Below are 19,882 nucleotides of genomic sequence, written 5' to 3' on the forward strand. Positions count from 1 at the left end.
GTAACCTCAACTCTGCATTCCTATCTGCCTTTGGTAACCTTTTACTTCTTTGCTTATCAAAAATCTCTCTGTCTGCCTTAAAAAGATCTAAAGCTCTTATTCAACTGCCCTTGGAGGAAAAATCATGATTTTTGAGGGAAAATTTTTGCCTCATCTGTGTCATAAACTAGTATCCTGTATTTTCAAACCATGACCCCTTAGTTCAAGATTCTCAAGAAGAACCTTCCTTTTCACATTGACCCAATCCTTCAGAATCGTATATTTCAAACAAGTCACTCCTCAGTTTTCCAAGCAGATGCACACCGAGCATACCAACTAGAGAGATTATTCAACTCACAGATATATTGAAATAGAACCAAAGGAAAAATAAAGAATATTATGTCACAAGTACAGAGAAAGTTCGGTACAGGGAGACAAATAAAATACAAGGGTCATGACAAAGTTGATTGAGAGATGTCCAGTCCCTAGACACTTCCAACCCCTACCAGGAAGGTCTCAAAGCTCTCTGTTTCTTTCTGGACACCAGACCCAACCAGGTCCCCTCCACCACTCTCTTCCATCTGGCAGAACTTGTTCTCACTCTCAATACTTTCTCCTTCGGCTGCTCCTGCTTCTTTCAGTTTATGTTCCAAGCCTACACTGGTATCACTCCCTAGCTTTCCTATGCTACATCAACAACTGCACTGGTGCTGCTTCCTGCACCTGTGCTGAACCCGTTGACTTCAACAACTGCCTCCAACTTCCACCCTGCACTTAAATTTATCTGGTTGATTTCTGACACCTCCCTCCCCTTTCTCGATCTCTCTGTCTCTACCTCTGGAGACAGTCTGATATCTATTATAAACCCACTGACTTGCACAGCTACCTGGACTATACCTCTTTCCACCCTATTACTTGTAAAAATGTCATCCCCTTATCTTAATTCCTCCATCTTCGCCGCATCTGTTCTCAGGATGAGGCTTTTCATTCCAGAACTAAGGAGATGTCCTCCTTCTTCAAAGAAAGTAGCTTCCCTTCCTTCACCATAAACACTGCCCTCAACCACATCTCTTCCGTTTTGTGCACGTCTGACCTTACCCCATCCTCCTTCCACCCGATCAGGGATAGGTTTCCTCTTGTCGACACCTACCACCCCACCAACCTCCGTGTCCAGCACATAATTCTCTGTAACTTCCGCCATCTCCAACGGGATCCCACCACCGAGCACATTTTCCCCTCCCTCCCACTTTCTGCTTTCTGCAGGGATCGCTCCCTAAGTGACTCCCTTGTCCATTTATCCCTCCCCACTGATCTCCTTCTTGGCACTTATCCTTGCAAGCAGAACAAGTGCTACACCTGCCCCTACACCTCCTCTTTGACTACCATTCAGCTCCTTAAACAGTCTTTTCAGGTGAGGCGACACTTCACCTGTGAGTCTGTTGGGGTCATATTGTATTCGATGCTCCCAGTGTGGCCTCTTATATATCGGTGAGACCCGACGTAGATTGGAAGACCACTTCGCTGAGCACCTACGCTCCACCCGCCAGAAAAAGCGGGATCTCCCAGTGGCCACCCATTTTAATTCCAACATGTCAGTCTATGGCCGCTTCTACTGTCGCAATGAGGCCATGCTCAGGGTGGAGGAGCAACAGCTTATATTCCACGTGGGCAGTCTCCAACCTGATGGTATGAACATTGATATCTTGAACTTCCGGCAATGCTGCCCCTTCTCCTTCACTATTTCCCTCTGTCATCTTACCTCCTTACCTATCACCTCCCTCTGGTGGCTCCGCCCCCTCTTCTTCCTTCCATGGCCTCTTCTATCAGATTTCCCCTTCTCCAGCCCTGTATCTCTTTCACCAATCAACTTCCCAGCTCTTTAGTTCACCCCTCCCTCCCGGTTTCATCTATCACCTTCTGTTCCTCCCTCCCCTCCCCTCCCCCCACTTCCTTACTCTGACTCCTCATCCTGGCCTGCTGAGTTCCTCCAGTATTTTGTGTGTGTTGCTTGGATTTCCAGCATCTGCAAATTTTCTCTTGTTTGAGAGATCAAGAATTCATCTTTATCGTATGAGAGACAAGAGTCTTCTAACGATAGGAAAGTATCTGCGCTTGAACATGGCGCTATGTATTCTCAAACTTTTGTATCTTTTGCCTGAAGGGAAGGGGGAGAAGAGATAATGCCCAGGGTGGGATGTATCCTAGATTGTGTTAACCGCTTTTCTGAAGTAGTGGAGGGCAGGCTGCATTTCACGATAACGAGGTTCATCCAAACGAGTGCTAACTGTCTATCCTTGATAAGCTCTTCTCTGTTCTTAGCTTCCTGTAGGATGGGCCCTTAGATGACCTCAGCAGTACTGAAAAAGAGACACACGTGCAGAGGGCTTTTGCTTTAGCTCAAAAGATGACATAGATGAGCATGGTGATTTGCCTGTATTGGAACATTCCCAAAGTGCAGGCTATATAGGAGAGTGCAAAGGAACATTCTCACACTCCATTCCAGAGATTTGAGCAGAATTTTCTTGTATGTGACATTTCAGTATGGGGAGGAGGGGGAAAAGAGAGAGAGAGAGAGAGAATGAATTTCTCAGCTGAGACATTAAAGACAAAACTCCTCCTGCCCACTTGATAGATACAGCACTGTGTTGAAAAAGACTTCTCCTGCCAATAGTTTTGCCTCCTTTAACACCAGTGACACAGATCATCTAGTCATCATTACACTGCACTCTATGTGAGCTTGTTCTGCAGAAATCAGTTGCTCCATTTTCATCACAGACATACTTCAAATGTATGTGGCTTAAAGCATTTGAGACTTGTTACAAATGTCAGTGTATTTTTCTTTTACCTGTTAAGGAAACATCAATCTGCTGGTTTTAGGGAATTATAGAATTGTTTAGAAAAAAATCAAATAATAATTGACTCGGGGAAAATGTTGGTGTTACGAAAGAGAAGAAAGTTATGCACTTTTGATGGATGTTCATCAGAAAATAGGTCAGAGTGTATATTGCAAATAGATACTTTTTGCTGCAGTTTCACTGCAAAGCTAAATTAAATGAAATGTGTAACCTCTGCAGTTGTGTAATAACAAATAACATTTTCTGTTTAAATAGCTTATAGACGCGGGAAAGATACAGAGTTCATTGGAATCTCCTATTGGCTATGCTGTAACTGCCCTACAGTTTCTGACAGCAATTTGGTTTGTAGAGTCAACATACAAGATCATGCACCAGCATCCTGAGAAACGGCCATTTTATCTTCTTTTCTTTCCAGCATTCACCTTTTGGTGAGTTACTCCATTAGCTAATTGTTCTTTTTGCAAATGGTTAGAGAGGATGGGATTCAATTTTCTTTACTAAGGCTATCTAGGAAGATCCAGAATGGCACATCCAGTGAGGTACCTTTCTGATATGGATTACGTTGTCTTTTTTTTATAATGGAGCACACCATTCTCTATGACTTCAGGACAATGGGGCTGTAAGCTTGCCTTTTCAATGGAGGTATGTAGCTTGTGTGACAACACTTGATTTTCCCTGTGGCTTTGCTAAATTATTTAATAATTATTTAGGTTATCAATTATTGAATAATCATCCAGATTGGAAAACAGGCCCTCTCACTTTAAACTTATCCCCTCTAGTTTTATATTCCCCTCTCCTGGGGGAAAGAACTGTGCTTATTTATCTTATTTATGCCCGTAATGATTTTATAAACCATTATAAGGTTATCCTCCTGTCTCCCATGCGCTAGGGGAAAAAAGTCTTAATCTATCCAGTCTGTCTGTATAACACTCACTCTCCAGTCCCAATAACATCCTTGTAAATCTTGTTCAAACTCTTTTGAGTTTAACAACATCCTTCTTATAGCAGGGCAGCAGAACTGTATGCGGTACTCCAAATATGGCCTTACTTGTGACTTGCGTCACAACTCCTGTACTCGGCATTCTGACTGATGTACACATGACACTGACCTTTATAATTAGCTGTAACCCATCCAATGATTAGACTCCTTGATAACCTCTCCATTTCATTTGATCTTGATTAGAACTTCTAGCTGTATGTATTTTCCATCACACAAACCACACAGTTCCGCCTGTATCCTCACCTCTGCTGACACTATTGAAGCCCTCACATGCACACTTTACCCGTATTCAGGTTCGATTGTTCTAGTGCCATTTTCCATGAACTTTGCTCGTCTATTACTCGCCCTGCATCTTTTCCAGCACAAATCCCATTCTTGCCTTTCATTCTATTCCTAGCAATCCCACATTGATTCCCAATTCCTAAATTTGTTTTGTAGAAATTTGATTCAACCTTAACTCATCCCCTTGTTATAAATTCCTTGTTGAAGTTCTCCTTTCTTGTCCACACTTGACTGCTGTGATTGTCGTGGTCCTTACTGTACCACGGCAGGCATCCATGTTTCAGCACTCCAATTCCCAATTCCCCGGAGTATGGTTAGCTGGCGTTGTCCCTTTAAGACTCAGATGACAATTATTGCCTGCCACAATCCTTCATGGAAAGTCTGTACTTAAGGCCTCGTGGTGAGCACTCAGTGCTCAATCGTAGGCATTCCATTTCCAGTACTGCTGTTTGTGATTTGGCCCTTGGATTCATTTGCGTTGTCCTGTTTACTTCAAGTCTAAGTCTGAGTTAATTCTAGACCTTACTTTGCACTTGGGTTCACTACCATCTATAGCTCTCTTGTTACACCTACTATGACAATAATATCCGTGGTATTTTACCATTCAGCCCAACCAATCCATGTCACCTTTCTAACCCTCTGTATTCAGCAATTTTTTTCTTCCCCTCCCCCCACTATAGTTATCCAGTCTCTTCTTAAATGCAACCAAAGCATCCAAACAGATCCCCATGGTGTTTACTGTATTTCCATATTCTCAGTGCTCTGGGTAAAGATGTCTCTTTGCATCAAAATTTTATATTATGTTAAAATTAATTTAGCCATTATATTCCCAGCTTAAAAGTGTTTTGTTGCTGTATAGGAGCAGAACTAGGCCATTTGGCCCGTCGAATCTGCTGTGCCTTTTCGTCATTGTGATTTATTATCCCTCTCAGCCCCATTCTCCTGCTTTCTCCCCGTAATCTTTGATGCCCTGACTAATCAAGAACCTGTTAATCTCCACTTTAAACATACCCAGAAACATGGCCTTCACTGTCATCTGTGGCAATGAATTTCAGAGATTCGCCACCCTGTGGTGAAAGAAATTCCTCCTCATTTCTGTTCTAAAGGAATATCCTCGTATTCTGAAGCTTGGTGTATTGATATAATCCCAACCTATTCCATGTCAAACTTAGTGTTACTCATATGTATAGAAACTGATCTTGAGTCTAAATCTTTCAATAAACTTGCGAAGTGCACTGATCCTCTATAACTGCAGTGTGTGTCATCGAAAAGTGTCCGGGTGCTATTCACTGATAGCGCATCCCAAATCCCTGAGTCTGCCACCAAGAACAGCAAGTGTAGGGAGCATCACTTACTTCAGGCTGCTTCTGAACTTGCATATCATCTTGACTTGGGGCTATTCACTATTGCTCTCCAACAGTGCAGGGGAAGCAACTTCATCAGAGATACTTTGGTGGTTCAAACAAGCCATGTCTCAGGAACGATTAGGGATGGGCTATAAATTCTGTTCTTGCCTGCTCAATCCCCCAAAAATGCTGGAACTCTCCTCCTAAATTACGTTTACACTGGCAATTATAATTGGATCAACTTTTGTATATACTTTATTTAACTTTTTCCCCTCTTGCAAAGGTTTTTTGCAGTGCCTATCAGTAGCCTTTTTGGACAATTTATGATTCCAAACTGGAAACGTGAACGTGTTGTGTGTGCGATCTCGCTGCTTTTGAAATTCTACGTCTATTTTGTTATGCTGGTAAGTGAAAGATCTTTAGTAGTTGCTGGTGAACGCAGCAGGCCAGGCAGCATCTCTGGGAAGAGGTACAGTCGACATTTCGGGCCAAGACCCTTCATCAGGATCCTGACGAAGGATCTCAGCCCAAAACATCAACTGTGCCTGTTCCCAGAGATACTGCCTGGCCTGCTGCGTTCACCAGCAACTTTTACGTGTGCGTACTACTTTCTTATCTGAGTGCTTACAATTTCACTAATTAAAAATTAACTCCAACATTGAGAATATTTTGAAAAGCTCACATCAAGAACATGACCAGCAAATTTCCATAATAAAATTACATGCTTGTAACCTACTCTGGATACCCCACCATTGCTTTCTCATAGAGAACTATCAGGAGCTGAAAGCAGTGCCAACCTCCTAATATCACAGCCTAGAGAGGCCACGGTTGCATGGTTCAAGGACAACTGTGGGCTGAAGAAAAGAATATCAGGATTGTATTTGGAACAGTGTTGTATTTACTGTGTATAATATATGTATGTCTGAATTAAACAGCATCATTTTGTTAAATCTATGACTTGCCATCTCCTTGCAAGTACCTTTGGCCTGCAGCTTAAAGTTCCACGCCAGTAGAACATGTACGTCCCTTCATTCATTTGATTCCTGAACCAACCTGCACAACATTAATCTCTACCTCAGTATAGCAACACTCTCTGATGCTTGCGTCTGTGATAATGCTGCATGTACATTTTTTATTAGATTGTGCATACATGCGGCCATGAATCAGAATCAGGTTTATTATCACTAACTTGTGAGATTTGTTGTTTTGTGGCAGCAATATAGTGCAAGTACATAAAATTTACTATAAGTTACAAAATAAATATAGAGTGCAATAAAAGGAACAATGTGGCAGTGTTCATGTGTGCATGAACTATTCAGAAATCTGATGGCAGAGGTGAATAAGCTGTTTCTGAATCATTGAGTGACCTCCTCCCCTGATGGTAGTAATGAGAAGAAAGCATGTCCTAGATGGTGAGGGCCTTTAGTGATGGATTCTGCCTTCTGAGGTATCCTGTCTTGAAGATGTCCTCGATGGTGGGGAGGATGGAACTGCCGAGTCTACAACCCTCTGCAACCTCTTTTGATCCTGTGCACTGGAGCCTCCATTCTAGGCCATATGCAACCAGTCAGAATGCTCTCCACTGCCACATAGAACATTGCTAGAGTTTGCATATGACAATATCAAAAATACAATCCCAAAGGGAAGTGGCATTTTACATCTTATAAAATTGATATGACTTGGCCGAAGATTGTGGGCCAAAGGGTCTGTAATGTACTGTGGATTTCTATGTTCTATGACTCAATGTTGTCAAATTACATAGAGTGTTCACTAATACTTGATGTATTCTGTCATATATTTAATATACATTTTGTTGTTTAGTTTCTAACCAGGCCATTCCATACAAACACAAGATTTCCCTTTCACATTGACACCTCACGGATTGCACTTACGAGATATGCATCAGAATCCCAGGAGAGCTTTGTGAAATTTGGACACCGTATACACAGAAATATCAGTGTCATTAGCCTCATCAACAATAATTCCAGAGGTGCCACTGCCAATGGGCCAAGAAACTGTACCTTGCAAGAGGTAAGGTAAAAACTATCTTGAGCTTCTTAATAATGTAAAATTAAAATATTCCATTTGCAAGAAATGTGAAATAAAACAGAAAGTGCTGTAAGTACTCCTCAGGTAATGCAGCACATGTGAAGAAAGAAAAGCGAAGTTAAAATTTAGCTTACCTGCAATGTTAAATGCATTCCTTTCTCCGTAAATACTGACTGTGTTTGTTTTATATGAGTCTCAAAACAACGTGGCAGTCCCTGCAGTGAGAATCCATGTTTGTAATCTGAAAGTGACACTTTGACATTTAGTTCATAAGATTATGGCCTCATAGCTCTGTGTTTATGCTGGCATCTTGTTTCTCAACTCTTGGTCAGAGAAGATAACGGTCTTCAAAGAACAGTTTAAATTCAATGAATGTTATTCCTCTAGTTTGGTATCTGACACCGAGTGCTTTAATTCCACCAATTTGAGGTGAAAGGAAATCTGCTTGCGCCTTTACCAATCTCTTGGGTAGTAACTTAGGCTTGTTGATATCTCTCTCAAAGAAACCGGGTTCTTTCTATCTATCTATCTAGGACTCTCATAATTTTGTATTCACTTAAATCTCCACTGAGCTGCCTTTGTTCAAAATAAAATTCACCCATTCTGTCTAGTCTTTTCTCATTGTAAAATTTACTAAGTCTTGGCAATGTTCACCTTCAAGGAGTGGTGCCTCAGAAAGGTGGCATCCATCACGAAGCACCCCCATCACCCAGGTCAGGCCTTGTTCTCATTGTTACCATCAGGTAGGAGGTACAGAAGCCTGAAGGCGCAGACTCAGTGACTCAGGAACAGCTTCTTCCCCTCTGCCATCCGATTTGTAAATGGACATTGAATCCGTGAACAGTAGCTCACTTTTTCTTATTATTTCTGTTTTTGCATTATTTTTAATTGAACTATTTAATATGCATGTATATACTCACTGTAACTGATGTACTTTTTTTCTCTATTATCATATATTGCATTGTACTGCTGCCTCTGAGTTAACAAATTTCACGACATTTGCCAGTGATATTAAACCTGATTCTGGTTCACTATCCTTGTTAATCTTCCCCTTACTCTTTCTTATGTGGTGAAAACTGCCCAGCGGATTATCGGCACCCAATTGCCCACCATTGAGAACATCTACCATAAACACTGCCTGGGCAGGGCGAAAAGCATAATCAGGGATGCATCTCACCCTAACCATGGACTTTTTACTCTCCTCCCATCCGGTAGGCGCTACAGGAGCCTCCGCTCCTGCACCAGCAGGCACAGGAAGAGCTTCTTCCCTGAGGCTGTGACGCTGCTGAACCTCTCATCACAGCGCTAAGCAGTATTGCATCCATATTGCTGTAGCACTTTTTATTTGCAGTTATTTTGTAAATAACACTATTCTTTGCATTTCCAGTCAGATGCTAAATGCACTTCATTGGCTTTGTATCTATACTCGGCACAATGACAATAAAGTTGAATCTAATCTAATGAATCTAATCTTATCACATAAAATTGAATGCAGTACTCTGGATGTGGTATCAACCTTGTTAATCTCCCCTATATTCTTTCTTATGCTATCAAATCCTTGTAATGCGATAACTAGAACTGAATGCAGTATTCTAGATGTCTCGATTAGTAATTTAAAATGTTGAGTATAATCCAACTCCTTACTCCAATATCCTGTGGTTCAGCCAGTAAAGGATGAGTACCAGTTAAGAGATTTCAATACCCTTGTTAAATTGACCTTTTAATTAAATAATTGAGATGTCCAAACTCTCTATTTCTAGACTTTTTTTTGAACCTAATATAAATATAGCAGACAAATATGATTATTTTTATTTTAAATATTTATTGCTTAAGGTTAGGAGTATTTGTACCTGCATGTATATCTTTAAAATATGATTAAACCAAATGAAAGGTTGGGTTAATTTTAGAGAACAGTTGAAGGAGTAGGAAAAGTTGACAGGATTGTATAAAATATGTTCGTTGAGATTTTAAAGGAAAGGAAGTCTGAAGGAGGTAAAAAATCCCATTATTTATAATTTGGGGAAAAATGAAGAAAGAAAGATTGTGAGAACTTACATAATCATACAATTGATGAATAAGAAGATAACTGCAGTCTTATCCTAGCATATTCTAATCAAATTCAATTTTTATTACTGAAATTGTTTCTTGCTTTAAGAACATAAGAAATAAGGAATAGGAGCAGGAATAAGCCATCTGGCCCGTTGAATCTGCTCCGTTATTCAATAAGATCATCGCTGATCTGGCCATGGACTCATCTCCACCTACCTACCTTTTCCCCATAACCCTTAATTCCCTTTCTTGAATGCACATTCTTGGGCATTCAATATTGTTTCCAACATGCATTTTAACATTGTTTCTTTTTTTCTACAGGATGCAGATCTCTTGGAAAGAACTGATACTCAAATTGATTACAGATTTGGTCTTGTTTAAAATCAAGAGGTATAACACAGTAATTACTTTAATCAAAATATTCCTTAAATTAGAAGTGATTATTTAAGCAGTAGAATATCTATAGCTAAAGCTCTTCAAATATTTGTGATCACCATCTTTTATCTCCCTTGACTGTGACCTAGAGCCTGATGACTGGAGTGGTTAATTGCTAAATCTGGGCTATGTGTATTCTTTATTAATTGGTAGTAGCTTGTGTAGTCTTAAATTTTGCCCTTCGAGGACAGTTATTGAGTCAGAAAAAAATAGGAAAGAACTCAGTTTTTAATGGTTGTTTTAGGCACTGAAAATTTGCAACACTTTTCGTGTAGATTCTCATTGTGCACCTCTCTTTTGTCCAATTTTTGATTACTATCATCTATTGTACAATATGCTCATTTATTCAAGCATCTCTCTACTTTTAATAATTATTGTTGCGTGAATGAAATCACTGGAGAGAGAGTTACTGATAGATACAAAGCAGTTTCTTTATTCGACAAAACAAGGTACCCCATGCATCATACGGAGACGCTTTCGGTGGAAAGGTCTGTTGGCCCAATGTGGGGCTCGATATTTATTTGCTAAACACAAAGGACAATTCTATAGTTACAAAGTATAGATAATACTTTCTTTTGAAGCTACATGCAAACTTCACACCTTCTGGTTCACATCCATCCCACAGACACCAGCATCGTCTGTGAACTGGGATTCCCAGCTTTTAGGAGATGCATTGTTCCAAATTAAATCCACAATACATTGTCAAGGAACAGAAGACTGGTAGCCAAAGCCATTTGCTATATCAGTCCCTCCTCTTGGCCCTCCTGGACAAAAATAAATTTGTACCAGGAAAGGCCAACCTAGGAGGATCTACACAAATAGGGCAGCAAAAACGCTCTGCCTCGAAATTCCCCCCCAATTTTGTGTGCCTCGATATCTACCCTAGCATTCCCTAATCGCTACCTACCAAATGTTAAGCAGTGAGGCTGTTCCAGAAACTTGAACAAGTCTTTAGATGTGCGGCTTCTTTTGTGTGCCTGTGGGCTCTTTCCCCGCAGGCTGATTGCAGCTTAATCACATTCCTTTGTCTTCATCCCTTCATTCTCTGGTCGCTGAAACTCTCTTTCCGGGAGCACCGACAGGCCCTCTCATCGATGTACAGGAAGGGGTTGGGGTGGCCTCTACGTAAATGTCTGCAAGGACCTCTCCCTGGTGGCACCCCCTTCTGAACCATCCAGTCGATCACTGGTCCAGCTGCTGAAAGGGCCCAGCTCCTCATTCAGACTGAGGATGACTGCCTTTAGATGTCGTGTGCAGTCTGAAATGCCATCAGAGTTGTGGAACTGGCTGTCTCTGCTTTAACTTAAGAATCCCTCCCCATCTATTTTCCAGTCTTTTCTATCCTGTGCTACGAAACTAATCCTCTACCTTCAGCAACCAGTTTTCATTACAGAGTACCATCATCATCACACTTTAGCATGCTATTTATGGTTTTCTGTCACGCTCTCAGTGTCTTCTGCCACGCTCTCGGGGTTTTCTGCCTTTGCATTTCCTCCGAGTATGTTTTCATCAGCTGTGGTCAGGTCTGGCATGGCTGGCTGGTGTTCCTCTCTTAGGTTCTCTGTAATTACATGGTTACTGGGTACACTTGATCCCCTGCTCTGTCTGTGGGAGTAACAAGAGGGTGAGTCGTATGCTTTAACCTGAGTCCAGTGTTTCCATTGGCTGCTTCGCTAAGTCTGCACACAGACACAAGCATCATTGGTTAAGAGTACCATCTGTGGTCCTGAAACCCTGGCCTTTCTGGCAGCACCCTCACCATGACTTGGTCACCAGGCAGTGGAAGGACTATATCCCTTCCCTCTGGCTCTCTCTGATCAGCGATTTGCTGCTGTTGTTTCGCTCAGTCGTTCAACACCTTATGTTGGTTACAAAGGTCTTTCACATATTGTGTCATTCTATCCCTGTAAGCCTCGGGCTCTCCGCAACCTGTAATTACCCCATAATATAACTTCAGTAATATCTGCCTAATATGTGGTGAAGCCACCATGACTCTTCCCTTCGTGTGTGCCCAGCTCCCATCTGGTCCCTCCTTTGCTCCCTTTCTCCGCTATCCCTCCTCCTGTTCTGCCTCCACCTCTTCATATAATTTTACTAAACTGGCTTCTGGCGTTTCTTCCTGCGCACTTGCAATTTCAATTGCCTCTTGTTCCTCTGCTGCCTTATTCGCAGTAACGTCTGCTCTCAGAGGGACTGGAAAAGTTTTATGTTCTGGAGACAAGGCATTCAGGATTGTTGCATGGCCCGCCACTATGGGATGCAATCTCGGCATGGTCTTAAGGGCGGTATAGCCTGTTGTTCGTGGATATGATCATATAGGCGAGTTAGTCTGAGTATCCCCTGGTGTTTTTGTTCCTTCACTATACCCTGGACAGCTGTCAGTGTGTCAGTTTTTATAGGGTACTGCTCCTGGGGTTTATACAGACCCTCCTCTATTTTAAAAACCCAAACATGAGGAAATCTGCAGATGCTGGAATTTCAAGCAACACACATAAAAGTTGCTGATGAATGCAGCATCTATTGGAAGAGGTACAGTTGACGTTTCGGGCCGAGACCCTTCATCAGGACTAACTGAAGGAAGAGCTAGTAAGAGATTTGAAAGGGGGAGGGGGAGATCCGAAATGATAGGAGAAGACAGGAGGGGGAGGGATGGAGCCAAGAGCTGGACGGTTGATTGGCAAAAGGGATATGAGAGGATCATGGGACAGGAGGCCTAGGGAGAAAGAAAATGGGGAGGGGAGAAGCCCAGAGGATGGGCAAGGGGTATAGTCAGAGGGACAGAGGGAGAAAAAGGAGAGAGAGAAAAAGAATGTGTGTATATAAATAAATAAATAATGGGAGGGGGAGGTGGGGCATTAGTGGAAGCTTGAGAAGTCAATATTCATGCCATCAGGTTGGAGGCTACCCAGACGGGATATAAGGTGTTGTTCCTCCAACCGTCCCATGATCCTCTCATATCCCTTTTGCCAATCAGCTGTCCAGCTCTTGGCTCCATCCCTCCCCCTCCTGTCTTCTCCTATCATTTCGGATCTCCCCCTCCCCCTTCCACTTTCAAATCTCTCACTAGCTCTTCTTTCAGTTAGTCCTGATGAAGGGTCTCAGACCAAAACATCGACTGTACCTCTTCCAATAGATGCTGCCTGGCCTGCTGCGTTCACCAGCAACTTTTATGTGTGTTGCTCCTCCTCTATTTTAACTGGGTTTATCTTTACTTGACCACAATCTTGCTTGTGTTTAGCCCACATAGCTGGGAACTGCTGACAAAGTAACCCATAGACACCATCCTGGTTTCAGTCTTTGGTGATCGGGGCAGCTGCAACAATGCTAGCCAGGTTGTGTGTTCTATTGGTTGTACACGTTCACTGCCCCTGACTTGTCCATATTACTTCTCCCTTTCCTGAATCTATAACAGCTCCTGCTTCCCTTAGGATGTCTATTCCAAGGATAGTGCCTTCGATATTTGGGCATACCCAGAAATACGCTGGAAGCTGAACTCCCCCGATTTCTAGTATCTGCGACTCACTTCTTTCTGCTTTCACTGTTTTCCCTCCTACACCTCAAATATCAATGGCCTGTCTAGTTGTTGGCAAGGGTAGGTCTGTTTTCGATACCGATGCCCCTGTGTCCACTAACATATCGCATTGCCGTCCCCCTAACAATGCTGTTATGTACATCCGCGGGTCACCAGTGCTGGCAGTGGGGCCCTCTGCCACACCTTTTTCTGACCTAGGAGCCGTCTTTACTCGCTCTTTGATCTGATCGACAGTCAGATTGTTCAGACATGGCACCAATGGGGTGAGAGATTGTGTGTCTGCTGTGACATTCACCTGTTTTTCTTTCCTGTTTTGGACACTACCTCTAACCATGTCCCAATAGGCCGCACCTGTAGCATATCAATTCCTTTAGCCTTCCACATCTATTCCAGCAATTCCTCACTTCGTGCTCTGGCTGCCAGCAAACAAAACAAACTCTCCGGGACATCACAGCAGCTGCATCCACTATAGCCACTTTAAGATCTCTCTTGCATTTTCTTTGGTCTATCTCACTGGCCCACGAAACTATCGCAGAGTAGGTCGACCCCACTGTTATGCTTAAACCTAAAACTTCCCGGTGGGCTGAGCTCAGACCTTCCTTCAGCAGTTTCAGGAAGACTTGGTCATCCCTCCCTGGATTATCCAACCAGGAATACTCCTCGTACGCTCGATATTTACGTTCTCCATGATCCATGGCCGTCTCATTAGCTTTTTGAATCACTGCCATTATTGTTCCTCAGTTGCTCTCACTTCCCCCACATTCACTGCCTCACTTCCCCTTAAAAAAAAAGCGATATCTTTCTTCTTTGCTGGCATTCCTGATAGTTGCCCATGTACCATCCCGCACTCCCGGGCCATACTGTCCCACATATTCCTCAGGCACTTCACTTTTACCAACACGTGTATATCTTTAGGGTGCATATGGTGAATTTTAACCATTTCCTCAAGCTTACGCCAGAATTCTGAATTCCCACATGCGACTTTAAGTGAGGACAACTCTGACAAAATGCTCTGTTTCTCCCCAGGGGTGAAGGGCTTATGAATGGTCGTAATCATTGTCAAGGGCTGGCTTGGATCATCAGGGTTCTCAACCTGATGTTGCTTGATCTTGATAGGTGCCATCCCAACAGATATATCTGGGTAAAATTTCTCCCTGAAATACCTCCACACTACGCAAAATATAAAAGATGGGTTAGTTAGACCAGTTAAATAGCACATACTCAAAACCGCAGCATATGTATTCTGCCCGGACGAGCCCCCAGGAGATGAGAGTAACTGGGAAATGACAATGGCAGTGATTCAAAAAGCTGATGAGACAGCCATGGATTCTGCAGAACGTAAATATCGAGCGTATGAGGAGTATTCAGGGATGCATAATCCAGGGAGGGATGACCAAGTGTTCTTGAAAATGCTGAAGGACCCAAAAATCACTCTAACAATTATCTCTATTTTATGTGTTTAAATAGTTGTAATTTTATATAAAATTAACTTAATTTGAAAATGATGCTTATAAATATATTGAATGCTGCAGAACAGCCCAAATAATGTTCTGGCCCTGAGCAGAACAGTACAAGATAATGAGAGCCATTGATCGTGTGGATAGTCAGAGGCTTTTTCCCAGGGCTGAAATGGCTCGCATGAGAGGGCGTACTTTTAAGGTGTTTGGAGGTAGGTACAGAGGAGATGTCAGGGGTAAGTTTTTTTTATGCAGAGAATGGTGAGAGTGTGGAATGGGCTGCCGGCAGCGGTGGTGGAGGCGGAAACAATAGGGTCTTTTAAGAGACTCCTGGATGGATACATGAAGCTTAGAAAAATAGAGGGCTATGGGTAAGCCTAGGTAGTTCTAAGGTAAGGACATGTTCGGCACAGCTTTGTGGGCCGAAGGGCCTGTATTGTGCTGTAGGTTTTCTACGTTTCTAAATATTCTTGTGTTTGATATTACAGCTTTTCGTGTCAAAATTTGCATTCACATTTGAAAAAGGACTTGAGGTTGTTACAAGCCATAGATAATAGAACAGACATTAACTTTTTCTGTAATTTCAAATTCGATTCATCATTATGTGCTGTGTCATATGACATGGGCGATCGTGGTCCATGACCATAATTGTTCTTGGCAAACTTTTCTACAGAAATGACTTGCTGTTGCCTTCATCTGAGCAGTGTCTTTACAAGACAGGTGGTCCCCAGCCATTAACAATACTCTTCAGAGATTGTCTATCTGGTGTCAGTGGCTGTATAACCAGGACTTGTGATATGTACTAGTTGCTCATACAACCATCTACCACCTGCTCCCATGGCTCCACGTGACCCTGATTTTTTGGGTGGGGGAGGGGTGGGGCTAAACAGGTGCTACATCTTTGTCCAAGGGTGACCTGCAGGCTAGCGGAGGGAAGGAGCACCTTACACCTTCTTTGGTAGAGACGTATCTCCACCACGCCACCCCCAAACTGGATTGGATGTAGTATAGCAGCAAGTACAATTTGTTTTCATTTAAAGAAGACATTTAAACCACAGGAAGTCTTGCAGCACCGGTGGAGAGAGAAATAGAGTTAGAGTTTCAAGTTGAGGACTTTTCATCAGGACTTAGATTTCTCATAATAGTTCATTGACCTGAAATGTTAACTCTGTTTTTCATTCTGCACTTGTACTACCAGACCTATTGACTGTTTCCAGCGTTTCTGTTTTTATCTTGTAGAGCATTATGGAATTATAATTGCATGGAGAATTTAAAGAAACTTATATTTGAAAAGAAAAGGTTAAGGAGAAATTTTTTTTAAATGTTCAAAATTATGGAACTCTTTGATTAAGCAAATGGGGAAAATTGTATTGACGTAATGCTTAGCTACAATTAAGTTAAATAGGATTTTGACTTGGATTAGATACAAAACCATAAAATATGTTCTAAATGCATACTGTCATTATCTTCTGTCTGGTAAAATAATTAACTTGTTTCTCTTTTTGTTTAATTGAAACAAACTTTCAGATTTAATGAAGAATCCTGAAGATCCCCATCTGCAGGAACACTGCTACTTTGTATCAACACAACTCCAATATTAAAAGTGAACATGCAATGCCCAGTGTTACAACATTGTTAGTAGTATTTTGTCCAATGCCGCGGCCATATTTTCTTTAGAACACTTGAGTACTCTGCAGGTTATCTTTTATGCTTTGTACTTCAAGCATATTCTTGTACGAGAAATAAATATTAAAGTTATCATGTTTTTATGTTGACATCTGAAACACTTGAGTTCATTTTTCAAGGTAAGTGCATTTGGATTTGGACAACATGAAGCTTTAATTTCCTAAGATTAGAAATTCTATACAGATAAACTATTGGGAAAATAAATGAAAACCATCAAGAATTCTATTTTGATCAATACTAATTGGAAAAAAATCAAAACCATGTATTTATGTTGTTCCAACTTTGGCTTTTCCTCCTTACTCTACATGGAAATGTTGAAAGGGGGAGCAGGAGTAGGCCGCTCAGCCCTTTGAGTACATTCCACCTTTTAATACAATCATGGTTGATCCTCTACCTCAGCAGCACAATCCATAGATGTCTAGAATTCTATCTGCCTCTTTCTTAATATCTTCAGAAATGTGACCTTTACCACTTTCTGTGGCAGAGAGTTAGAAACTGCAAAAAAAAAAAAGCAATTTCCTTGGCCCAAATTTCTATCCCAACCAAGATTCCCATCTAAGCTAGTCTCATTTGGTCCATCCCATGTACTTGTCCAAATGTCTTTTAAAAATTCCATAGGCTAATGATCCTCTGAGTGAAAAAGTTTCAGCTAGTCCCAGTCCTAGTTATCTTACCTCAAATACTGAGACAACGAGCCCTTGCCCTGCATTCTAGACCCACACCCAACCAGACATACATCCACCCCAGATATTTTCTGTCAGCCCTGTCAGAAATTTTGGACACTTGAATGAGATCCCCTCTTATCTAAACCAGTAAAAAGAAATCCAAACACTAGGAAATCTGCAGATGCTGGAAATCCATCTCTTACAAATACACTTTCTACCACCTCCGACTAAGAAAGCAGAAAACTTTAATTGCAAGTAGTTCAGCTACAATACATATGGTATTTCCATAATGTGAATTGATTATAATGGGATTGATAGACTAGGGAGCAATATTTGCTTTACCCAAGCCACATGAAAATCACAAGTGCAATCATGAAAATCTCTTTAAAGCTTTGCTTTGAAGGCAAATACAGCCTGCTTTTCCAGTAAGATGGTGGTGTGTTCAGACATGGTGGTCTCTTGGGCCAACTGAAGATGTTTGTTTACAATTGCAAGATCATCCTGGACTCCAAGAACTCTGGGTACTGCAGGTCTACCCCATCAGTGAGCTGCTCATTGACCAGAGGAGCTGGACTGGTGTTGGAAGAGCTGAATTTGGTGCAGGCCATGTCACATGCAGGCATCAAAAGCATCGGAGTTAGTGTGTGAAGGCGGCATCCAGTGTAACTGGGTGATTGCATTGTACACTTGCGATTGCAAGACCCTGTTGGACATTGATAATGTAAGATGTCACAGGTGTGTTTCCTTTGGTGGTGTGACAGATGGTGGGAGGGCTGCGTGGTCTCGGTTGTAGTGAGGACTAGGCCTCAAGCTGCAGGCTTGCCTGCAGCTGCAGTCCGAGAGAGGAAATGCCAGAGGCAGTGTAGTGTTGCATCTGTGCTAGATTGGGGGTTGGCCTCTCCCATCGGTGTTGCCCTCTAGTTTTCAATCAGTAGAATGACAGGCTGGATTGCATGTTTATGTTTGTTGCACACCTCCTGGAATTGCACCATCGACATGTCGCTCAGGGACTTGGGCTATATGTATTTTTTTTTGTGTTCGCTATTTTGAATGTTTTGTGTATATTTTGTACCTTGGCCCCAGAGGAATGCTGTCTCATTCAGCTGTATTCATGTATGGTTGAATGATAATTTTTTCTCCAGTCCCACTGAAGGGTCTTGGCTTAAAACATCAACTGTACTCTTTTCCATAGATGCCGCCTGGCGTGCTGAGTTCCTCCAGCATTTTGCATGTGTTCCACTATGATTCAATGTTATAAAACAATAAAACATGAAAACTTCCTAGGGGGAAGAATACTACTTATAGGCACTGTATATCAGAGAAAGCTATCCTAGGCTCTTCAACCTTTTCACCAAGTTTGCATCCATTGAAGAATGAAGGAAAAAAACTTGCCCTGTACAATCTCCAGACATTTGAGGCAATTTACTGAGTTAAATACTTCTGAAGTATAATCATTATAGTAATAGAGTAAATGTGATTATATTTGTAAGTGCTAGAAATGTAAATAAAATACAAAACCAGTTTTATATCTTTTTGTGTTATACTTTGCTGCTACTTCTGGTATACCTCTAGGTAAACATTCTTGTTACTCTTCAAAATAATGGCATAGTATAACAACGGCCTATTCTTTTGCAGGAAAGGGCTACATAAAATCTATACCTCTCAGTATATATGTTTGACAGTTCTCTGAATATTTCCTACAATTTTTGTTTAATTTGTGCAATTTGTTCACATGTAAAAGGCGGACAGGGTCTTTAATTTACTTGGGTATACCGTACTTTCATGGCTACAAGCTCTTTCAGCCCAATAAGTCCACGTTGTCCAATTAAACCTTTATGACCAATTAACCTACTAGTTCATACATCTTTGGAACGTGGGTGGAAACCAGAACACCTGGAGGAAACCTACAGAGAACGTATAAGAACTCCTTACAGGCAACAGCAGGAATTGAACCAGGGTCACTGGCGCTGCAATAGTGTTATGCTAACTGATAGGCTACCGTGCTGTCTGATATTGTGCCTTCTCTGAAAACAGCCATTGAACATTTTGGTTAAATTCTGTTTACAATGCCTGAATAACCTGGTGATATATAACCAGAATTACAGACGAGTGCAGCCAACCAATTTGCCTTTTGCATAGTCTTATTACCTCCTGTAATCAATGCTGTATTGGTATGACTTCCTTACTGCATTGTGCACAGCCCTGTTGAGTTTAGTGTGCTTTTGATTCAGTAGCCCTGCAGCCTAAAGCTATTTAACTTCCATTGCTAGTATCATTATCATTACTGTGTACTTACTCACATTAACTGAAATTTGTCATTAATCAGATTGCTGTAACAATTTATTGAGTTGTCTTTGTATTTGATGTGCCCCTGCTCTAGAAATCTGTCCGAAAAGATGACGTTCTTTCCTGAGCATAAAGGTTTGGAGTTTACTGAATACAGTCAAAATTTTCAAGGGAATAAAAGAATTTCAACTGTGTAGAGTTTTAAATAGTGATATTCTGTTTGAATGCCATTTGGCATATTTAATATTTATAGTCAGTTTT

The 19,882-nt window shown here is 41.6% G+C and overlaps 1 protein-coding gene across 6 annotated transcripts in view; it reads left to right on the top strand.

The window, feature by feature from the left end:
• The window catches only part of LOC140196202 (transmembrane protein 145-like), a 57,445-nt gene extending 40,660 nt beyond the window's left edge, over positions 1 to 16,785 (top strand). For 5 of the 6 annotated variants that reach the window (XM_072254993.1, XM_072254995.1, XM_072254994.1 and 2 more), the window contains 5 exons: positions 3,090 to 3,262; positions 5,746 to 5,866; positions 7,284 to 7,493; positions 9,882 to 9,950; positions 16,512 to 16,785. In XM_072254993.1, the coding sequence (XP_072111094.1) occupies positions 3,090 to 3,262; positions 5,746 to 5,866; positions 7,284 to 7,493; positions 9,882 to 9,941 (564 nt within the window). In that variant the 3' untranslated portion in view covers positions 9,942 to 9,950; positions 16,512 to 16,785. The remainder of the gene's footprint in view (positions 1 to 3,089; positions 3,263 to 5,745; positions 5,867 to 7,283; positions 7,494 to 9,881; positions 9,951 to 16,511) is intronic. The other variant, XM_072254997.1, reaches the window with a different exon arrangement.
• The last annotated feature ends 3,097 nt before the right edge of the window (positions 16,786 to 19,882 follow it).

The sequence above is a fragment of the Mobula birostris genome, chromosome 4 (assembly GCF_030028105.1).
Source record: "Mobula birostris isolate sMobBir1 chromosome 4, sMobBir1.hap1, whole genome shotgun sequence".
Lineage (NCBI taxonomy): Eukaryota > Metazoa > Chordata > Chondrichthyes > Myliobatiformes > Myliobatidae > Mobula > Mobula birostris.